At 51.0% G+C, this 20,014-nt stretch overlaps 4 protein-coding genes across 6 annotated transcripts in view; 2 read left to right on the top strand and 2 right to left on the bottom strand.

Moving 5' to 3' along the window:
• LOC109518597 (serine protease HTRA1B-like) overlaps positions 1-290 on the bottom strand; it is a 5,057-nt gene extending 4,767 nt beyond the window's left edge. The window contains exon 1 of one of the 2 annotated variants that reach the window (XM_019874587.1): positions 1-290. In XM_019874587.1, the coding sequence (XP_019730146.1) occupies positions 1-205 (205 nt within the window). In that variant the 5' untranslated portion in view covers positions 206-290. The other variant, XM_019874586.1, reaches the window with a different exon arrangement.
• A 1,471-nt stretch (positions 291-1,761) lies between these two features.
• On the bottom strand, positions 1,762-5,667 carry LOC109518608 (pleckstrin homology domain-containing family A member 1-like). Of its 2 annotated transcripts, none has more exons than XM_019874607.1 (12): positions 5,486-5,667; positions 4,470-4,747; positions 4,343-4,399; positions 4,172-4,217; positions 3,823-3,920; positions 3,419-3,532; positions 3,080-3,196; positions 2,858-2,926; positions 2,696-2,760; positions 2,363-2,426; positions 2,192-2,272; positions 1,762-2,111 (listed from the first exon to the last, which is right to left on the bottom strand). In XM_019874607.1, exons 2-12 carry the CDS (start codon positions 4,608-4,610, stop codon positions 1,911-1,913), a joined length of 1,053 nt encoding a protein of 350 aa, XP_019730166.1. In that variant the 5' UTR covers positions 4,611-4,747; positions 5,486-5,667; the 3' UTR covers positions 1,762-1,910. The 2 variants fall into 2 exon arrangements, with proteins under 2 accessions (XP_019730166.1, XP_019730165.1); XM_019874606.1 differs by having other exon boundaries at positions 3,080-3,202; positions 5,486-5,666.
• A 189-nt stretch (positions 5,668-5,856) lies between these two features.
• On the top strand, positions 5,857-9,201 carry LOC109518614 (macrophage mannose receptor 1-like). The gene is made up of 9 exons (XM_019874619.1): positions 5,857-6,029; positions 6,644-6,802; positions 7,166-7,248; positions 7,708-7,834; positions 7,986-8,033; positions 8,112-8,279; positions 8,464-8,583; positions 8,670-8,785; positions 8,849-9,201. The coding sequence occupies exons 1-8, from the start codon at positions 5,966-5,968 to the stop codon at positions 8,783-8,785; spliced, it is 885 nt and encodes a 294-aa protein (XP_019730178.1). The 5' UTR covers positions 5,857-5,965; the 3' UTR covers positions 8,849-9,201.
• Positions 9,202-9,542: 341 nt separating this feature from the next.
• LOC109518579 (wings apart-like protein homolog) lies at positions 9,543-19,863 on the top strand. The gene is made up of 20 exons (XM_019874527.1): positions 9,543-9,869; positions 10,660-11,141; positions 11,447-12,128; positions 12,544-12,887; positions 13,203-13,363; positions 14,318-14,413; positions 14,487-14,660; positions 14,755-14,891; positions 14,971-15,082; positions 15,297-15,539; positions 15,636-15,747; positions 15,898-15,995; positions 16,082-16,158; positions 16,888-17,045; positions 17,140-17,255; positions 17,341-17,520; positions 17,606-17,825; positions 18,189-18,277; positions 18,402-18,497; positions 18,667-19,863. Exons 2-20 carry the CDS (start codon positions 10,682-10,684, stop codon positions 18,967-18,969), a joined length of 3,858 nt encoding a protein of 1,285 aa, XP_019730086.1. The 5' UTR covers positions 9,543-9,869; positions 10,660-10,681; the 3' UTR covers positions 18,970-19,863.
• The last annotated feature ends 151 nt before the right edge of the window (positions 19,864-20,014 follow it).

Here is a 20,014-nt window from a genome sequence, read left to right as displayed (position 1 = left end):
CGCACGGCTCGCCCTCGTCGGCCGCACACGCCCGGCAGCAGCCGCACGCGTCCGGCGCCACCCCGGCCGGGCATTCGACGGGCGAGGGAGGCGGCGGGCACCGCGACGGGTCGCACGTCTCCGGGCAGCCGACGGCGGCGCGCTTGTAGAGCGACGAGCCGTCAGAGGGGGCGAGCAACGCGCACAGGAGCACCAGCGCGATCATCGTGCGTAGGGCGAGAGAGAACGCGGGGCGGAAGGAAGCAAGACGGCGGTGGTGAGGTCGCAGAAGCTTGGAAAACTAGTGGACAAGTGAAGTTGGACTGCCTTGGTGGGCATTTAAAAGCGCCGCGTAAACACGCCGGCTGATTGGCTTGCACTTGTGACGTTCCCCGGGGGGAGGAGCCACGGACCATTCACCCGTTATATAGCGGAACCCGCATTTTCACGGCTCATCATCCGTGTCTTAACCTGTTCGCAGACACCCCCCTAATTATGTATTTTTCCTGTTTTTTTGTGGAAACCATTTACTCACAGTATTTTCCCACTTCATATTATTATTATTATTTTTAATGGCATTGATGTTGACCGTGAATAACTGGTGGATTCTCACAATTTCCGCTCGGGGCCCAGTTTCCGACCCGCTCTGGAGGACAGTGTACTGATTAGGTGCTAGGAAATGAAGATGATTCACTCATTCCCTACATCCGAATCAATCCCACAGGATTTTCAGTGAACATTTTTTGGTCTACTCCGTGTACTCCATAATCACTACATCGGGATTTGTACAGCGGACATCCAGGGAACTATCTCGCGCACACCAGAAGGAGCGGCACAAAGTGCATTCAGCTGAAGCAAAAAGTGTGACAGAAACTGTTCCATTCATTAAGTTCTGTTTCATTATGTCATGAGTGTGTTTATAGAACATCCAACACTCGTTAAAAAACACGTTACAAAAACACTTGTGTAAGTGAATTTGCGCGATCCTTCTGCACGCGCGCGCGCACACACACACAGACTTGCGTGTTTTATTTTATGAGCTCAGTCATCGCGAGTGAACATACTTTAAGAGTTAGCGATGCAGCGCAGTCCAAGACAACACCCTGTCCTCTGAGCCATGTGCGCGCGTGTAGTGACAACAAATCCATTGAACTTCCAAGCCGCGCGGTTGCCGCTTGTCATCAGAGAACAAAATGTTTGGCTCTGGCGCGGGCCCACCTGGAGGATTCCAGTAAATGGAGGTCCTGCCTTTGCAAGTCACTTTAATGACCCAAATGCACTCTGCCAACCGGGCGCGATTTTTTTTTGCTCCACCGATGACCTCTCGAGTCCAAGAAAAAAAAAAAAGTCCTCAAGTGTGTTGAAGGCCAGTCAAAACACACTCTTCCCGGAAACTCCGCGTGCGCGTGTGCATGCGGCCATCAAATTCCACCAAGCTTGAGTCAGTCGGTAATGATGTCGTTTTGTGTGTGTGTGTGTGTGTGTGTGTGTGTGTGTGTGTGTTAGAGCAGCTCGGGCTCAGAACTTAGCCGAGCTCTACTGTCACCTTTCACCTTGGTTATCTATTTGATATTTTTTTGGGCTTGTTTCTTTTTTCAATTCTTCTTTTTCTGGACTGGACGGCGCGGTGGGCGACTGGCTAGCCCGTCTGCCTCACAGTACAGAGGTGCATTGTTCGATTCCGGCTCCGGCCTTCCTGTGTGGAGTTAGCATGTTCTCCCCGTGCCCGTTTTCTCCGGGTACTCCGGTTTCCTCCCACATTCCAAAAACATGCATGGCAGGTTAACGGAATTGGGTGTTGAGTGTTTTAATAATAAATAAACGCATTTAAAAGGAAACTTTAAATCAGCCAACTGAAAGTAAGAAAAACTTGGTCAACATATTTAACAAACAAAAAGATACTGACGAGTCCCCGCCGTCCTCGAATTAAATCACTCCTGGTCGACATCCATGTCCTCCTTGCTACGTCGCTTCCATAGCGACTCGTCCCCCACCCCCATCTCCTGGACTTGGACGTCTTCCGCGGCAGGCGGGGGTCCGTCGTGGGGCGCAGTGGAGGATGGTGGGCAAGGGAGCTCCTCGCCTAAGTCCAAGTAGAAGGTCGAGGAGGAGACGGCGGGAGAGCTGTCATCCTGCAGGGAAGAGAGCAAGAGATGAGGATGAGGACGATGCTGCTGCTGCAGACGATGACGACGACGATCGAGAAACTCACTGAGCTGGCGGGTCCACGCTGGGCCACGAGAGCGCCGTTGATGGCTTCAATCCAGCTGTCCATTTCCTCTGGACTGTCCGTCTGACAAGCACCCACGCAGACAAGCACAACGCACATAAAAACACAAACATACGTAAGAAGACACAAACATGCACACAGACACGTGTTTACCTGCAAGTAGAAAGTCCTGGAGGAGGTGATCATCTCGAAGAGGTTGTCCCTCATCATCAGCTCACTGCACAACACAAACACAAGCGTCGCATATATTTGCGTGGGTCACTTTCAAGTAGCACGCGTTACAAAAAACGAGAGATCAAGCTCTTGTGGTCGTCGGTTCCCTTGTCTCTTTGACAGACTTGAGTCCGTAGCGCCCTCTGTTGGTGCTATCGAAATGTCAAAGGGAAAAAAAATGCTGGAGGGTGACAACAGGCGCCAGGGAGCATCTTCCGAAGTCTGTTTTGATGGACCTAATGTATGCAGTTTTTCCCCCTCTTAATTCATCACCTTTGTTGACACTCTTGAACTTTGAGGATGTCCTTGAGGAGGATCACACGCAGTGCCCCCCTGTCCTGTGAACACACGCACACACACATGCACAGCAGAAGGCTTTGGATTAACGCACGCACACACACGCGCACGCGCGAGGTCGGTCGGTCGGCAACCCACCGAGTCGGACTTGAAGTAGCGGAGGCTGTTTTGATCCAGCATGAAGTAGCGCCGCTTCCATGTCTTCATCTAACAAACACACACGTGCACGTATGGAAATGACAACGTTCAACGTCAATGCTATCTGTTTGCATGGGACTGCCGTTTTGCATTGGTTGCTAGCATGAAGCTAAGGGTCCCCCCCCGCCCCCCCCCAAAAAAAATCATTTTGGAGTGTCTCACCACAGCTCCCTGTTTGACACAGAATCCCGCCTTGATGACATCCTGGTCCTGGACTTGGCTGGACAGGAAGTAGGGTCTGCCCGAAGCGCCACGCTCTGCCCCGTTCGGCCCGTCCGCCTGCTCCTGCCGCGTAAATGTCCAAACGGGTTTGACGTCTTTCTTATGGATATTACACGACTCGAATTAATTACAAAGCAAAAACTCCCAATCCGTGCCAATCATCAGACTTTTTTTGAAGCTGATGGGAAAGTCTGGAATTCGCTCCTGCGTGTGGAGGCATGCGTACGTACGAATCGGGCGCGCATTCCTTTGCGCACGCCCGGACCCGCCCTGCCTCACCTGAGTGGCCGTGACGATGGGGACTCCGCCGACGATCTCTGTCTTGTAGCAGACGTGCTTCAAGGCTCCCAGGACTTCCTGAGGCGGATCGGCACCCTCGCTGAGCTTTGGCACCTGCGAGCAACCCGGAAATGTGCCACATTTTGTTGTTGTTTTTTTAGAAATGACAAACTTTTAGGGGATGAAATGCAGCAGCCTTTTTGACAGAATAGAGTTGTGTGCTCTGTGACTGCGATGTTTTGCAAAGAGCCATTGATTGAAGGGCTATAATTTGGCATTGATGCTAATTTCAGTTAGCCGATCTATGATGTTTCCTATTATAAGTTAGCAAGACGTGAGTGGGCTTTTGTTTGGACGCCACGCAATGGAATGCTGCATCGAACTTAAGTTTTTGCAAGGCTCACCGTTATCTTAGTGGCGTTGTTGAGAACGGCGATCCACTCCTCCAAGTCCTGTTGGTCATTGGCCTGCAGGTAGAACTTGCGCATCCCAGCGTTTATAACTGCACAGACAGACAACGTGAGAGGTGGGCGCCAGTCACGTGTTTTGAATTCAATTCGTGTCTCAAGGCATAGTTGGACACACACACACACACACACACACACACAAAATAAACAAAACAAAACGCTGAAATGCTGCACAACTGAAGACAACTTTGCACCCACAACCTGAAAATTGCCAATGGAAAATGGAAAGTAGGAACGATACACGGATTGTGCCTTTGTGTCCACATTCAATCAGAAAACTTCTCACCGAAGCAGAAGTCCGCCTTAGGCCTCAGTTTGGCGCCGTTGGTCACCTGTCGGCACGAAAAAAAACAAAAAACAGACAGTTCTGGAAGTGGACTCCGCACACAGGAAGTCCAAAGGATGCAGACAGGAAGTCCAAACGTTTCCAGTTTGTCCTTCGCGTACGCTCACTTACCTTGGAGATGTAGGAGAGGTTGAGACAACCGACATGCTGGGCCCCTTCCGGAAGATTCTGTGCGAGGGAATACACGCGGTACAAAGTCATTCTTGTCGTGGGACACACGCGACACACCTGCACACACCTGCGGGTTGTCCATGTACCACACGAGACTGTCCCGCTGCGCGCTCAGGACGAAGTAACGTCTCAGGAACTTCCCGCTGCCCTCCGCCTCCTCGATGTCCAGGAAGCCGCAGATGCGATTGCGTCGGTCCACGTACGGCATGGCCACAACGTCTGCCGGCTCCGCCCGCCACGTGACATCACAGGTACGCCGCCGGGCAGCCAATCACACGTCGCTGACAACTCACTGGGACTGCCAGATGAGCGCCGGACAACGTCCGGTCACGTCCAAACAGGGAACTGACAGGAAGGGAAATGTACAATGTGATTTTGAGACGCAACAATTATCGATTAATCGATATTAATCAACTATTTTGATCAGGATTTGGAGACTTAAAATTGGTTTAAACCCTCTGATTTTAGCCTCTCAACATTAAACATTGTCTGATTTCTCCCACGACACCAGCAAATAACACATTTTTATTATTTTACTGTGGAAAACAATTGCAATTTTTGCCGATTTAAAACAGATGTTAGAGACCAAACCAGTGACTGAATGAGAATCAATTCACGTGTGTGTGTGTGTGTGTGTGTGTGTGTTCTGCACTGACAATTTGCAATCGTGTGCTGTATTTCAAGAAAGGAATGGGGGCGGGGGGGATTTACATTTTATCGCCGATTAATCGTATCAGTAATCAACAATGTTGTTTTGCCTCAATAGTGAGCTAAATTGTTCTACTAATCCTGTGCAGAAATGTCGTGCAGTCGTGGGGGGAAAAACTTGACCGGTTATAGCCACAGGTGTCAAACTCCGGTCCTCGAGGGCCACTATACTGTTTGTTTGAGGGTGTTTCCCTGATTCACATGATCACAATAGTAAGCAGGCTCCCGAAGAGCTTGCTGATGTGCTGATCATTTGAATCAGGAAAACACAACAAACATGCTAGACCGTCATTGGACAAGTCCGCTGAATTGTCTTACGAGTGAGGACAATGAGCGTAATAAAAGCGGAATAAAAGTTCAACATGCATTCCGTACCTGGCCAAGCGTTGGTGTCTTCAAAACAAAACAAAAAAAAAAGAAAAAAATATGTGAACAACAAATTTGTCGGCAGATGGACGTTGAGTCAAGAAAGCGTCCGAGATTCGTGCGACTTGCGCAATTGCGCTTAGTTCGAGTTGACTTCGTGGGTTCGAATGCTGAACAGGTAGACACGCAGACGAAAGATTTAGATGACGCGTTGAGAGCCGAAAGGTACGGTGACAGCGCTGCCATATTGGATGTGGCCGCGATTTGAGGCCAGAGCCGTTCGGTCCCGCGCTGCTTGGTGCTGTCGTGCGCCTTTCTAGTTCCACTCAACGTCACATCTCACCAGACGTGATGATGACGTCAGGAGCGTAAGTCACACGGGGTCACGTGCCCATTGCGTCAAAATTGCTCCAGCTCACTCTGCTCGAACTCTGCGAATCCCAGCTCCTGTGGAACCCGAACTTGTCATAATTCTATCCAGCGCTGAAGATGAGAGCAACAGGATGGCTTCTTGGGCAGGCACTGCTCACGCTTGGTGCGTGGACAGCTTCTGGTGAGTTCAGACTCATTTGGAATTTCTTTTTCTTTCTTGTATTTATTTAATTGGATTTCAAATTTCATTTCAGTTCAATTTGTGGGCAACTTAATTTTGTCAAATGGAGGGGCTTCCAATCACGGGATGGGGAGGAATTCATTTCAACATTTCACTGCTGATAAAGATAGAAAGGATTTTTTGGGGTGGGCTTTGAAGAGTTTCCTCGAGCAGACTGCTTTGTGAGCTATCACTTCAAAGCGCCACCTACATGTCCTTCAACTTGTCCTCTTTGTGCTTTGTCATCACGTCAGTTGCACAAAAAAAACATTGGCAGTCTCTGCCTGTTTATCAATTAAGAAAGCATTTGGTGTCTTTGAGGATAAATACTGCATACCACAATATGCACCGAAAATCATGCCTTGGAATCTATAAACATAAAGGTATTAGGATATATTGGAAATGCACAAGTTGCACTGCTTAATGAAAAGAAGTGATTGTGAAGTGAATAAACAGAACTCAAAAGTGACTGCAACGATGATCGAGTTGAGCCCACTCACACCAACACTACTCATTTTGGAGACCTTCCCCAATCCGTCACGCTTTTTTCTCGGAGTGTTTATTCCCTCCTTTAGATTTCTACTGTGACCATGGCGACGTGCTGTATGGCAGTTTTTGCTATTTCTTTGGATCGTGGACTGCATCGTGGAGGGATGCTGAGGATTACTGCTTCAATGTATGGAAAGGTCACTTGGCCAGCTTCCACTCAATTGAGGAGGTCAACTTTTTGAAAGGTGAGCACCAAGATTAAGGGCCCTATTTTCATGGCCGCCACATGTCTCGTGCAGAACATATTCTCAAATGTGCGGATTGGTTGAATTTTCTTTCTTTTGGTATTTTCGTAGATGGGGGCACTTAGAAAGTGTAATCGAAAACGCCTTAGTCCGTCGACGCAAGGCGGGCTGCCAAAATCCCAAAGACGATAAGTTAGACTTGCCATGGCTTGAAAATGACGTGCACCTATCTACGAAAATAGAGCGTTGCTTAAGTGCCGCATGGGCATTCCTGACTATGATCCCATAATGCTGCTTGCTGCACAACATCCACAAGGTTGCCTGCCGGTCTTGCACTCAAGCTCATGTCCTCCTTTCCTGAAGCTTGCGCAAAGGGGTATTGGATCTGGGCGGGATTCAGGAGGACTAATGGACACAATTCAGTGTTCACTGATGGAACACCTTCAGTAAGTGAAACCTTTGCAACAAGTCCGAATAAAATTGTCATCTGACCATATTTCTGAACAATATAAGATCCCCAAATGGTTGAAATGAGGGAGTGGGGGGGGGGGGTCACAAAGTGCCCCACAACATCCACAAGGTTGCCTGCCGGTCTTGCACTCAAGCTCATGTCCTCCTTTCCTGAAGCTTGCGCAAAGGGGTATTGGATCTGGGCGGGATTCAGGAGGACTAATGGACACAATTCAGTGTTCACTGATGGAACACCTTCAGTAAGTGAAACCTTTGCAACAAGTCCGAATAAAATTGTCATCTGACCATATTTCTGAACAATATAAGATCCCCAAATGGTTGAAATGAGGGAGTGGGGGGGGGCGGATCACAAAGTGCCCCAGACCTCACTAATGGGGAAAATGTTCTTTAACTGGTGAGAAGCAAGAGAAAGACCTTTTCAATCTGATCAACAGGACTACCTCCCGTGGGGCGAAAATCAGCCGCGCGCGTGGGAGGACGCCAGCTGCGTTCGCATAGGATCGGATGGCCGTCTATATTACTACCTGTGCCACATCGACATACAGTTCATCTGTAAAAAAGGTCCACAATTCATGCCGGTTTACTTCGTATGTCACCAAATAGCCGATGTCAGTTAACCCACTGTGCACGCAAAAGGAAAACCCAGAGAAGCCTTTTTAAGTAAGGGTCGATCTGATCTCACGTGTGACACGTATTGCGTCCGTCCTTGCAGCCGCGAACCGCGGGCCCAATCCTCTCAAGCTATCGGAACCGCAATCAGGTGATGTTACGCACGACAGCCGACACGATCTCGTCTGACGCACCTCGACCTCGGCGACAAGCGGCGTATCGGTTGCAGTTTGGACCGACGCGTGCGGCTGGTGGGCGCACAACCCCTCCAACGACTACTGCTACCTGCTCATGACCGAGTACAAGATGAATTGGGACGATGCGAAAGACTACTGCACCCGAAACGGAGGCAACCTGCTCAGCATCACCGACTTCAACGAACAGGACTTTGTGCAAGGTATGCCGACTGGACTTGTTGCAAATCTGTCAAGTTGATCGCACACAGAAATGTTGAGTCGAGTTTGGCCATTTCTCTCCGTTGGGCCGTGCGGATAAGTGGCGAGCGCTCCGGAACTGCCACGATGGGCTACGGCTTATCCTGAGCCAACCTGACGGTGGTGGAAAATGACTGTCATCTGTAGACTACTTTCAGGTGAGTGTGAATGGGATTTCCCTGTGGACTGGCGGCTACAGCCTCAACGCTGAAGAAAAGTGGAAATGGAGCGACGGATCCAAGATGGAATACATACGCTGGAGCACAGGTTGGTGTCACCGCTGGCTGATGGATGCTTGCAGGCCACAATGTAGAGCGGCAGAGCGCTAGAGATCTCTTCTGGTCTGCTTCCAGGCGAGCCTGAAGACGACAAGCCCGTGCAACGCTGTCTTTCCTGGAACCTTCACAGCCACCGCTGGAAGGAGGACAACTGCGGGAGCGATAGAGGGTTCATCTGCAAGATGAGGTAAAACGAGATATGGCGCCTGCCTGCGCAGGGTGCAGGGGACTGATGGTCTGTCTTTGGTTTTCTTCCAAAAGGTCCATGGCGTAGTGAACATAAGTCCCCTCAGATGAATGAGACGAAAGACAAAATGGCAGATGTGACATGGTCAGAGACTTCGTGCACACAGCTGACCTGCTTGGGACTTGTTTGGTACGGCGACGAAGGGCTCAGCAAAAATGCCTTCGTCGTCTCCATGGGGTGTGATTGTCTTGTCTGTTGGAAATTTCTTCGCAGACATAGTTTACATGTAGCCACAGTAATTATGAATATGATAACGTATTAAATTAATGTCATATTACAGCATACAGTACAATGTATGCAGTGTAACTGCAAAGTATGAGTACCATATATCATGCCATTAAAATATACATGAAATAATTACCAGCCTGTGTACTTTTTTGTTCTCTGTGTATCTCATTTGTGTGCAGTCATGTGGAAGGACAATCTACGGATGTTGCTGAAGTATTTGAACGCCTCATTGGCGTCGAGCGCCATGGTGACGTGCATATAGCGTACAAATACTTCCGGTTACAGTTGTCAGAATAAATGTATCGTCATTTTGCAGACTTGCTACGGCGTGGAATTAAATTATGTTTACATTCCTGGAATTCGCACTTCCATAAATATGTTGATGGGTATTTAAAAGGTTTAATAGAACAAACGCCTGGTCTCGTATTGGTTTATTTTATCTTCCAGATTCTTGTAGAGTTTGACGGAATTTCCGGTCTACTGTCAAACTTGACCTAAATGGGTCCAATGGAATGGAAGGCTTTGGTCGCCCAAGCCGGAGGAAACAATTGTATGTGATTTAATTTCTAGGCTGCACAATTTTTCAGGCCTTCCAGTTTCTGAGTGCGGCCGAGCCGCGTTGGCACCCAAAATTGTTTAGCGTGTGTGGCGTTTGCCATCGAGCACTTTGGCAGCTGCTGCTGCCGGTGTCCGGCCTTGTTTATGCTACGCTTCGGATCAGCCAAGCAGGCCTCCGGTCCGGTCCGATGCCAGTTTAACGCCTCCGCTGGTTTGTCCCCATCGGCCCATTAGCTCACCAAGTAAGCTTTAAAACATTCTTTTAGCTTTATTTGTATGGCTTTATTTTCCCCGGTGTTGTGTGCTTTTCGCGCCGCGGCCCAGAACGACGAGATGGCGTTTATTGTTAGCCGTTAGCTCGCCTCAACGCTAACGCTCAAACGAACAACTTAGGCGGTGGTAAGGATTGTACAAATTGCCGATTTAAGAGCCACCAAATCCTCGCACGTCTTTTCCTCCCCCCAACAAGCACGAGAGGGATCGGGCGCCGTTATTAGCTTTTGGTATGTGGCTAACGTTAGCTTTGTTTGGCCCCACCAATCTGAAAGTTTTTTTTTGTTGTTGTATTTGAGGTCACACAATTTTCGCTCTGTGAAAACCACAGAAGACGGATTCCATTTTATGCTCTCTCTTCGCGGTGATGATGGACCCACATAGCCCAAAAACACCGCTCATGAATGTTCAAATGATCAAATTAATGGTCCAAATCTTAAGTTCTGCCTTTCAACAGTAAATCTTCTCCGATTTATATTTGGGCATTTTCTACACTGTCAAAGAAGGGATGTCACTTCAAAATGTTTTTTTGTTCATTGCGGAATTATCAACAGATTATATATATTTATTTTGTACTTAAATACATAACAGACTGTTTTTTGTTGTTGTTTTTCAATTAGGGTTCGGTTAAGGACCCACTTTGCTCTCAATCATTTTCTTCCACCTCCAGTATTGTGATTGATTTTCAACAAGCTCAGTGAAGAATGACATTTTGAATGCTTGGTCACGCTTAATCTTCCAATCGTTCTGCTTCCTTAGAAAATATGAGCCAGATCCAACAATGACATCCAGATTTGGTAAAACCTACAGCCGTAAGGGAGGAGAGGGTACGTCCAAGTTTGACGAAGTGCTGTCCACCAAGAGGGGCACTCTGAGCACAAAATGGGGGGACACCACCTACAAGGCCAAGGTGGGCTCCAAGCGTGCTGGCCCTCCAAAGGGCTCTTCGTTCCTGGACACTCACAAGCGAGCCCGACTTGGCGGGGGCGGCTCGGACGACCCGTTTGGCTTCGACAGTGATGAGGAGTCGAAGCCGGTGTCCTCTCGCGGCGGTGGCAAGTCATCACCTGCCAAGATGGCCTCAGCGGAAGCCCCAATGGTGGAAAAAGTGGGACTCAGCCCGGACCCCAGAAACTGGTCTAGCTTCCGCGAAGGACTCCACGGCTCAGTGCAGGAGACGTCACGGCCGGGTGGGACGGAGCGTTGTGGCCCCTTCTTCAACAGTGGCCATGCCAGCAAAGGTAATTAGTTAGGCCCAAAGGGTTCTTTAAACGACCGCACAGACGTCACTGCGGAACGTGCCATGCGCAATTTGCCTTTTTACCTGCGAGCAGCCCACATGCGTTGTTTTGAAAATTTTTCAGACATGTCACAGACTTGCCGCGCGGCACAATGCGTCGGTCATGTGATGCAACGGGGGCTGTTTTGCCCGCGCATACGCGGGGGTATAAAGTGGCCATAACCCATCATGGGCCCTCTGTTGATCGTTGTTTTTCAAAGATAATCAGTGCTCCGATTGACTTCGGTCTATTTTACGCGGCACCAGGCATACCCGAGAGCTCCTCGCCGTCTTGGGAGAAGCAACACAGCTACGCGTGGTACCAAAACGCCTCGGAGAGCGACCGGAAGCCTTTGGCGCAGACAGCCACCTTGAAGACCTCCGCCAAGGCCGAGTCCACCTACAGCTCCTGGGACGCCCTGATGGGCTTCCGACCGCCTTCGCCCAGTCAGGAGCTGCGCGCCCCAGCGCTCTCTTGGACTTCGGCGGTCGCGGGGGACAAGCTGCCTTCGCCGTCTCGCCTGCAGAGCCCCGTGGAGAGCCGGGACCCAGATGGCGACTTTGGCTTCGAGACGGCCGACTACTGCCAAACGACGTCGTCTCCTTCGGCCCACGTGCGGAACTCAAACTGTCGGACGTACCGCAGGCCCGGCAAGCGGAACGCCTCCAAAGCTTCGGATTGTGGCGATACGGCGCGGGGTCCGCTCACGTCGGCGTCTGGTGGGGCAGACGCAACGGAGGCGACTCGGAGCAGCAGGACGAGGGATTACACCGTGCTGCACCCTTCCTCTGCCTCCATGTGTAACGTCACCAATCAGGCGGGCGGCGTGAAGGAGTTTACCAGTGAAGCCGCTCCCGCTAGCGATAAGAGCGCTGCTAGCTTCAGCGGTGCCGCCGAGCAGCTCGACGCCACGCGGCAGCGAAAGAGGACCGAGCAACAGCACAGCAGGTACAGACGGCCCACGGCTAGAATGTGATGGTTTTTGCATGTTATTAAAATATTTATTTATTTAAAAAAATAATCCATCATACAATTCATGGAAAAGAAGTCATTTTATTTTCTATAGAAACTTTTCCTTAAAATTGTCAAATATATACATAATAAATATATATAAAAGTATTGATTTACTTGTTTACTTGATTCATTCTTAATCCTTAAACTAACAAAGTACAAAAGTTAATCAAAGCAATTGTTTGTTTTCATTCAACATTGTTTTTTAATGGGTCAATTAATTCAATCCAATTTTAAAGACAAACAAAAGTGCGCACACCCTGTTGGAGCCCATGAGAAGAATGTCAAATCAGGAAAATGTCCTACACGTCATTCTGTGACCTGGACGACATATATTTTCTCTGCTCTTTAGTCAGAACCAGTCCAGATCGAAGAAGGGAACCAAAACGGACCTGTTCGGTTTCGACGAAGTTGACGCCTGCCAAGAAAACGACAACGACGGCTCGTCCAAATACAAAATGAAATACTTTGGTTTCGACGACATGAGCGACAGCGAGGCAGTTGGAGGCGACGACGACGGCGGCGACCGCAGGATGAAAGTGAGAGCGCGCTTCAAGGCGGTTGCCGAGGAAACGGCGCCCGTTGCCTTGGAGGACTCGCACGACGAGCCCGTCAGGAACTGCCGCGCCCTTGAGGGACGCGCCGCCGAGCGGAGCCAAAACTACTCACACAGGCAGGACGGCAGCTTACAAGCAGGTCAGACAAAGTCCCGCGCTGCGAATCATTTCCGTAAAAAAAACGCGCTGCATATAAAAGGTCTGCACAAAACTGCCAATTTTTGGGGGGGATTAAAAAAAAAAAAAAGACACACACAAAGTGGATCGATTTCAACCTGCTCGCATCCGTTTTTGTGATGCTACCGAGGCAAGCGCCATTGCGTGAATATTGCAAGACGAGTGGCCCCGTTGTGAGTTCTATCTTTAGCGTGGCGCGGGCGGCCGGCGTTTGAACACGACGTGATATCTTCCTCCCACTTCTTTTCTTTCTTTTCACCTGAATTGACGCTGCCAGAGTCAGCCGGGCAGCTCCTGGATAGCCTCCCCGCAGACGTGTTGAACTTCTCCGAGGACGATCTGCGGGTGGTGGCCTCCGGCCCCAGGAGGCCCCCCCAGGGCAAGCCGGCCAGCAAGAACCACGACACCCACCGGAGGATCTTCAGTGCACAGAAGAAGGTGAGGGGCGGGGGGGGCGAAAAGTTGCGTTACCGCCATGACGATTCTCATGACTCAAATGATCACGGTTATCGGTACGACCACAATTTCGCATGGAAAAATCACAGCTATCTGCCCCCAAAAACACAACCAAGCAGATGTCGAACATCAGCAAGCCTTTCTCCGTGAACATCATCAACGAAGCGTTATTTTCATAATCGGTTTTCCACGGACTTCTTCTTGTTACATGCAGCACGTTGACGGTCCAGCGCGGCTCATCGGCACGCTGCGCCTTTTATCTCCGTTTATTAACCCTGCCGCGCACCCCCCCTGATATTCACTCGCTCTCTTTTTGTCTCTCATGACGAGTGACAGCTACCGAGCGCACGTTTGGCACCGACACGCACAGATGGCAGCCAAAAGCAAAGAAAGGTTGCTGGCAGGGGATTGGGGGGGGGGGGTCTTATTTTGGGGGTCACGAATCGCAATGGGCTCAAATCAAGCTGAGAGGACTCTTTTTTTTTTTTTTGGCTTCGCGTTCGCCGCCGTGGGCGTTTAAATTCCAAACGCGGCTATTGACTTTCTCAGACGAAAACGGAACAAAAGCACTCCGTTTGACTGGACTTAATAAGAATATACAGTAACGACTGCATTCAACGGATTGAAAAAGAATTCCATCGCTCTTGTCACACTGCATCAATGATGTGCCGTTTGTTCCGGTTTATCCACCGTGGCCACCTGGGGGCAGTATGACGTGGACGGAGCTACTATTCATCGCGGCGTTGTTACGAATCCCACTTGGAGTTGTCCACAGTTTTCATCAAGTTGCGTGCCCTGCGTGCAACACAAGTGAAATTCACAATAATGTCTCAACTCCTCTTAGGTCATCAGTACAGCACTAATATTAGTTGCTCTACGCAGAGGCTCAAGAATATCCGCTCATGTGTGTATCTTGTGTATCTTTGTGTGTTGTAGTCACCAACCAAAGCAGTGTACAACGCCCGCCACTGGACGCTGGAGAGCAAAGAGGAGCCCATTCCGTCCTTCATGTGCCGCCCGCCGGCGACTCCCGTAAGACGCCGACCCGCACGTGTCCTTTTCATCGTCTCCTACCGCCGGCCAATGACATCTCTACGTTCCGCAGGCGCCGCAGCTGTCGGGAGGAGCGTCGACCGACGTGGCGTCGGACGCGCAGAAGGACAACGGCGTCTTCAAAGCGCCGCCTCCTCCTCCCAAGGTCACCAAGTGTGTGCACGTCCCCAGTGACCCCTACCAGGACACCGTCACCACCCTCAAGTGTCGCAAAGAGCACAAGGAGGTACGCGCACTTCTGAGTGTGCGTGAGAGAGAGAGAGTGAGTGTACGTGTGTGTGTGTATTCCTGGTAACTCTTTCCTTCTTGACTTTCGTCAGCTATACACGGTGGTCCAGCACGTGAAGCACTTCAACGACGTGGTGGAGTTTGGCGAGAACCAGGAGTTCACCGACGACTTTGAGTACCTGGCCGCCGGTCTGAAGAGCGGACAACCGCTCAACACGCGCTGCCTCAGGTAGGATGACGGCGAGGCAAAGGTGGTTGCTTCTCTTTAGGTTCACGCGGCCCCCGCGTGTGTGCGTGTGTGTCCGCAGCGTGATCAGTCTGGCGGCGCGCTGCGCCATGCCCAGCTTCAGGATGCACCTGAGGGCACGAGGGAAGGTGGCGCAGGTCTTCAAAACGCTCAACGACGCCCCCCAGCACCATGTAAGTGGCTTCGGCGCCGGGGTTGACTTCCCTTCCCGCTGCAAAATGGTCAAAAGCTGATGAAACGCAAGGCGATTTTGCTTTGTTGGACACAATGGCGTTCTCTGGCGTTTTTTTATTTTTTATTTTTTGAAGGATGATGATTCAGATGGGTATTTTTTTTTTTTTTTTTCCCTTTCCCAACTGGCTTTTGCGGCTGTCTCGCATCGGGCAGAACCTGGCCATGTGCACCGCCTCCCTCATGTACATCCTCAGCCGCGACCGGCTCAACATGGACCTGGACCGCTCCTGCTTGGACCTGATGATCCGGCTGCTGGAGCTGGAGCTGGACCAGGACCACGGCGGCTGCGACCCGGCGTCCCAGCTGAGCGCCAGGGAGATCTGCAAGATGAAGGAGAAGATCCGCAAGCTCTGCGACACGGTGCACAACAAGCACCTGGACTTGCAGAACATCACGGTGCCACGCACGCTTGGACGCACGTGACGTTAATTGACGGGGCCAGCTTGTAACCTTGCAACCCCCCTTTTTGTTCGTCCCCCTGCCTTCCCGCAGACGGGTCACCTGGCCATGGAGACGCTGCTGTCGCTGACGTCCAAGCGGGCGGGTGACTGGTTCAAAGAGGAGCTGCGGCTCCTGGGAGGCCTGGACCACGTCGTGGATAAAGGTTAGACCTCAGAAACCTCTCAGTGTGCGCGCGCGTGTGTGTGTTTCGTCTGTCACCGTCTGCATGTATCTGTCGTTTGGTCCGCCATGTCTATTGGTCAACAAGCGTTTGTGTGCGTGCGACACTAACAAAGTGCGTGTGGCACCCCAGTGAAGGAGTGTGTGGACAACCTGAAAGCGGAGGACGACAAGGAGAAGCTGGTGTCGTCCTTGTGGGGAGCCGAGAGATGTCTGCGCGTGCTGGATAGCGTAAGCGTGGCAGCCATCTTGGCACGTTACCTAACGTGGTGTATCGACCGCAACGTAAATGTGCGTGTGCGTGTGTGTGTTTTTAGGTGACGGTGCACAATGCAGAGAATCAGAACTACTTGATCGCCTACAAAGACTCGTCACTCATCGTGTCCTGTGCCAAGTCAGTAGACAAATAACTGGATTGGTTGTGTGTGTGTGCGTGTGTGTGCGCGCGTGCGCATTTCACATGGGTGAACAGCACAAGCTGCCACCGGCACCACCCAAACAACACGCGTCTTGTTTTCAGTTCTTTCAAGAGATTGTCCTCCTATTTTATATTGCGTTGCATTAACGCCCCACTCGCCGTCTCTCGTCTCCCCGGTTTTGCCCCGTGAGTGACATGACCTTTGAACCGCCAGTTCTGCAGGCCGCCCGAGGATGAGGAGCAGGACGAAGAGTTCGAACGCACCCACAAAGAGCCGCAGTGTCAAGAGGCTGACGCGGGCCCGCGTCTGCTCTGCCGGCCCTTCAGCTGCCTGCTCGCTTAATGCCATTAAGCCGCACAACGCGCGCACACACAAACAGGCAGTGTTTCCTAATTCTTTAACTTGATTTCGCATCGGCTTCCTCCCTCCCTCCCCATTGTCGTATTTGCTACACTCACGACATGTCCAGCTGTCACTCAACCCGTCTCCCGACACCGCACAGCCACCATCCACGACGTGTGTGTCCACGTGGTTTTAAAGCCGCACACATTCAAAGTCGGTGACACCGCCGTGAACGCCGTGACAACCCAGAGTGGACAAAAACAAGCACCTGCGCCTCCGATGCTGTGAAATCGCTGTCGTGGTTGTTTAATAACGCGGTCCAATTTTTAACGCCTCACTCGAATCATCGACCCACCCCGCAGGGCACTGCGGCGCTGCGAAGAGATGATCCGGCGCTACAGCCGGGAGGTCGTCGGCGGCACCCAGTTGAGCGTGGACGGCGGCTCGGTGGTGGCCAAAGCGGTGGAGAACTGCATGAGGGCCATCATTTGCGTTCTGCTCAACCTGACGCACGACAACGGTCAGCGCATGCCCAGGCACGCACATGCACAGGCGTGGAGTTGCGGCGTGTCGTCAGCGTTCGCGTGCGTGCGTGTGTGTGTGTGTGTGCGCAGAGTGGGGCAGCACCAAGACGGGCGAGCAGGACGACTTGATCGGGACGGCGCTCAACTGCGTTCTCAGAGTTCCGCAATACTTCCCACAGGAGAAGAGGTTCGACATCCGCGTTCTGGTGAGCAGTGCGTGTGTGTGTCATTGAATTTGTTGGTGTGCATGTGTGTGGCTGTGCCGATCAAGTATCAATGTGTGTGTTGTAGGGCCTGGGCCTGCTGATCAACCTTGTGGAGTACAGTGCCAGGAACCGCTATTGCCTGATGGAAATGGAGACGGAGGGAGGTCAGGGTCCCTGCGACTCCACCGTGCTTCTCCTGCCTCCGCACCAGCCCGACGTCGTCATCGCCGGCGGTCCGCTGGGCGCCGTAGCAGCGCTCGTGCAGGTACGTGTGGTCATCCCATCCCCGTCGCCAGAAATGAGCCCCTCCTCCCCCGAACCACGAACCCGCCGTCCCCGTCCGTCCTCAGCTGTTCCTCCAGCGAGAGCGAGCGGCCGTCCAAGCCGAGGCGCAGACCGACGACCTCATCAAAGAGCCGGCCAAGCCGGCGGACAAGAGCGGCGAGTGGCAGGAGACGGGCGGCGAGATCCAATGGGTGGCCAACGACAACCACTGCGACGACGCCCAGGAGAAGGACGACAAGGATGAGAAGAAGGAGGAAGAAGACCGCGAGCTGGACCTCAACAAAGGTGAGCTGCCGGCTAAAGACGACATGCTGGAATTTACAACAAGAAAGCAACGAGCTAGAAGATAAAAATGCAACAGGCAGGCATGCGTGAACTTTTGTAGGATGAGGAGGGATTGACAGTTGGAGGGCTGATATTAAAAAACAAATGCCATGCCGAGTATTTTTCCCGAGCGACAAGTGGGCCATGAGCTTAACTGCCCGAGCCCGGATTTGTGGTTCCTCCTCCCTCCGAGATCCCCGCCGGACGCAAGCGGCGTCATCGTGGGCCTTGCGTCGCAAAAAAAAAAAAAATGTGCCAGCGAAAAGCTGAACGCCACAAGCTGGGGTCTCAAAACTGCGTGCGTGCGTGCGTGCGCCTCTTCAGCTCTGCAGCACGCGGGCAAGCACATGGAGGACAGCATCGTGGCGTCGTACACGGCTCTGCTGCTGGGTTGCCTCTGCCAAGGAAGCCCCGTGAGTCCCGCGCGCATCCACCTTGCCGACAGCCCGCTGGACGGTGCAAACCCCCAACGCTAACGCTTTGGCCTGGTGTGTGTCTGTGTGTGTGTGTGTGTGTGTGTGTGTGTGTGTGTGTTAGATGAATGTGACTACTGTGCGAGAGAACTTGCCTCAGGGGGATTTCTCCGTCATGACGGAGATGCTCAAGAAGTTCCTCAACTTCATGAACCTCACAGTGAGTCAGTCGCATTGCCGGACCTGCTTCGAGTCCTTCTCCTCCTCTTCCTCTTCCGCCTTTCCTTTCTCGGGCTCAAATTTGGGCCAAATAATTGTGTGTGTCTTGGCAACGTGTCATCGTTTTGGATGGCGTGTGTGTGAGAGTGTAACTCTTTTTGTCTCCGCAGTGTGACGTCGGCACCGCAGGACAGAAATCCATCGCCAGAGTCATCGACTATTGTGTCTGTGTGTGTATGCATGCACGCACGCATGCACGCACGCATACACACACACACACACACACACACACAGACACACACACAAGCGGTCCATCTCCAGTCAGTATTTTCACTCCTGTGCCGTATTTGGTGCTCCCGGTTCTGACTCCTCAATCAAGCTACTGTTTTATTATTTTTTTAAAAATTAATTTAATGTTTTTTTTTGAAATACATTTTATTTTTTTAAATTTTTTTTTTTTTTTTTTTTTTTAAACTTTAAAGCCACAAACTCGTCCCTGGGCGCCTCCTCATTCGTTAAGTTGGAAGTTTGGCGCGTGGAGAAGAGCCCAAAATGGTTTCCGTTCGGTTTGCGTCATCTCCTTCATCCACGCGTCTCGATCCTCCGTTTTTGCCCTTGAACGAGTGAGTGTCACGTACCTCTTGCCAGGTCACTTCAACATATATATATATTTTTAAATCAAAACTTTTTTTTTTTTTATGGCGCACGTACAACTTGAAACACACTCTTGCCGCTTATCGCGAGCAACTTGCCTGTGCGACTTGCAGTTCCACGCGTGACGCACTTAAGTGGCGTGTGTGACGTATTTGCGTGCCCGCGACTTTAGAAAGTTTTTGTCGACGACCTCGCAGGTTGCGCGTGCGACTTCAGTGCGACATACCGAGTTGTACATTTGACATACAAACTTGCGCGCTTGCAATGCAGAAAACGGCAGTCGCTTCCCCCCCAAATCTTTTTTAAATGCGGAGGTGTCTCTTTAACAGCTTTAAAGGGTCTTTTCTCATTGTCACATTTGGTTTCGATAATCTCAGGATCGTTGCTTTCATTTTTAAAATCACACACACACACACACACACACACACAAACGTTTACAAGAGCTTTATTGAGGAGTGCGGAGGATGTTGGTGTACATAGTTTGTTCATAAGTTGCCGAAGGAGCAGTGCATGATGGGAAGCGGGTGGGTTGGGCCGTGCGGGGAGAGGCCTGGACTACTTTGGAGAATTTTTTTACAGACTTTTTTTTGGGAGGGGGGGTTGGCGTTCCTCCTCCTGCGTGTTGGAAAGTTCTTAACACGGCGACTGCGTTTGTACCGGTCTTTGCTTACGTGTACATACTTGGAGAAAAATAAAAATTGTTACTTTCAGTACCTCCCGCTGGTTTTCCTTTTTGTCGGTTGAAAAAGGAGTTTTTGTTTCGCTGGGAAAACGTGAGATTTTGAAACGGGGCAGAGGGTCAGCATGTTTAAAATTGGTTCTTTTCATCGGAAGAAAAGAGCAGTTCTCATTATTTGTCACGTG

The sequence above is a fragment of the Hippocampus comes genome, unplaced genomic scaffold (assembly GCF_001891065.2).
Source record: "Hippocampus comes isolate QL1 unplaced genomic scaffold, H_comes_QL1_v1.1 scaffold279, whole genome shotgun sequence".
Classification (NCBI taxonomy): domain Eukaryota; kingdom Metazoa; phylum Chordata; class Actinopteri; order Syngnathiformes; family Syngnathidae; genus Hippocampus; species Hippocampus comes.
This window is presented reverse-complemented; position numbering and strand designations above follow the sequence as displayed.

Bases quoted from the DNA above. Each gene is read 5' to 3' on its own strand.
- LOC109518608 (XM_019874606.1), bottom strand. From the start codon at position 4,610: ATGCCGTACGTGGACCGACGCAATCGCATCTGCGGCTTCCTGGACATC. The intron at 3,203-3,418 runs GTGAGGCAGGGC...TTTACGCGGCAG, and splicing joins CCATCGTCACGGCCACTCAG to GAGCAGGCGGACGGGCCGAA. The intron at 2,761-2,857 runs GTGGGTTGCCGA...GTGTGTTCACAG, and splicing joins GCTACTTCAAGTCCGACTCG to GACAGGGGGGCACTGCGTGT.
- LOC109518614 (XM_019874619.1), top strand. From the start codon at position 5,966: ATGAGAGCAACAGGATGGCTTCTTGGGCAGGCACTGCTCACGCTTGGT. The intron at 7,835-7,985 runs GTCCACAATTCA...CCGTCCTTGCAG, and splicing joins ACAGTTCATCTGTAAAAAAG to CCGCGAACCGCGGGCCCAAT. The intron at 8,034-8,111 runs GTGATGTTACGC...TATCGGTTGCAG, and splicing joins GCTATCGGAACCGCAATCAG to TTTGGACCGACGCGTGCGGC.
- LOC109518579 (XM_019874527.1), top strand. From the start codon at position 10,682: ATGACATCCAGATTTGGTAAAACCTACAGCCGTAAGGGAGGAGAGGGT. The intron at 11,142-11,446 runs GTAATTAGTTAG...ACGCGGCACCAG, and splicing joins CAGTGGCCATGCCAGCAAAG to GCATACCCGAGAGCTCCTCG. The intron at 15,083-15,296 runs GTAAGTGGCTTC...CGCATCGGGCAG, and splicing joins ACGACGCCCCCCAGCACCAT to AACCTGGCCATGTGCACCGC.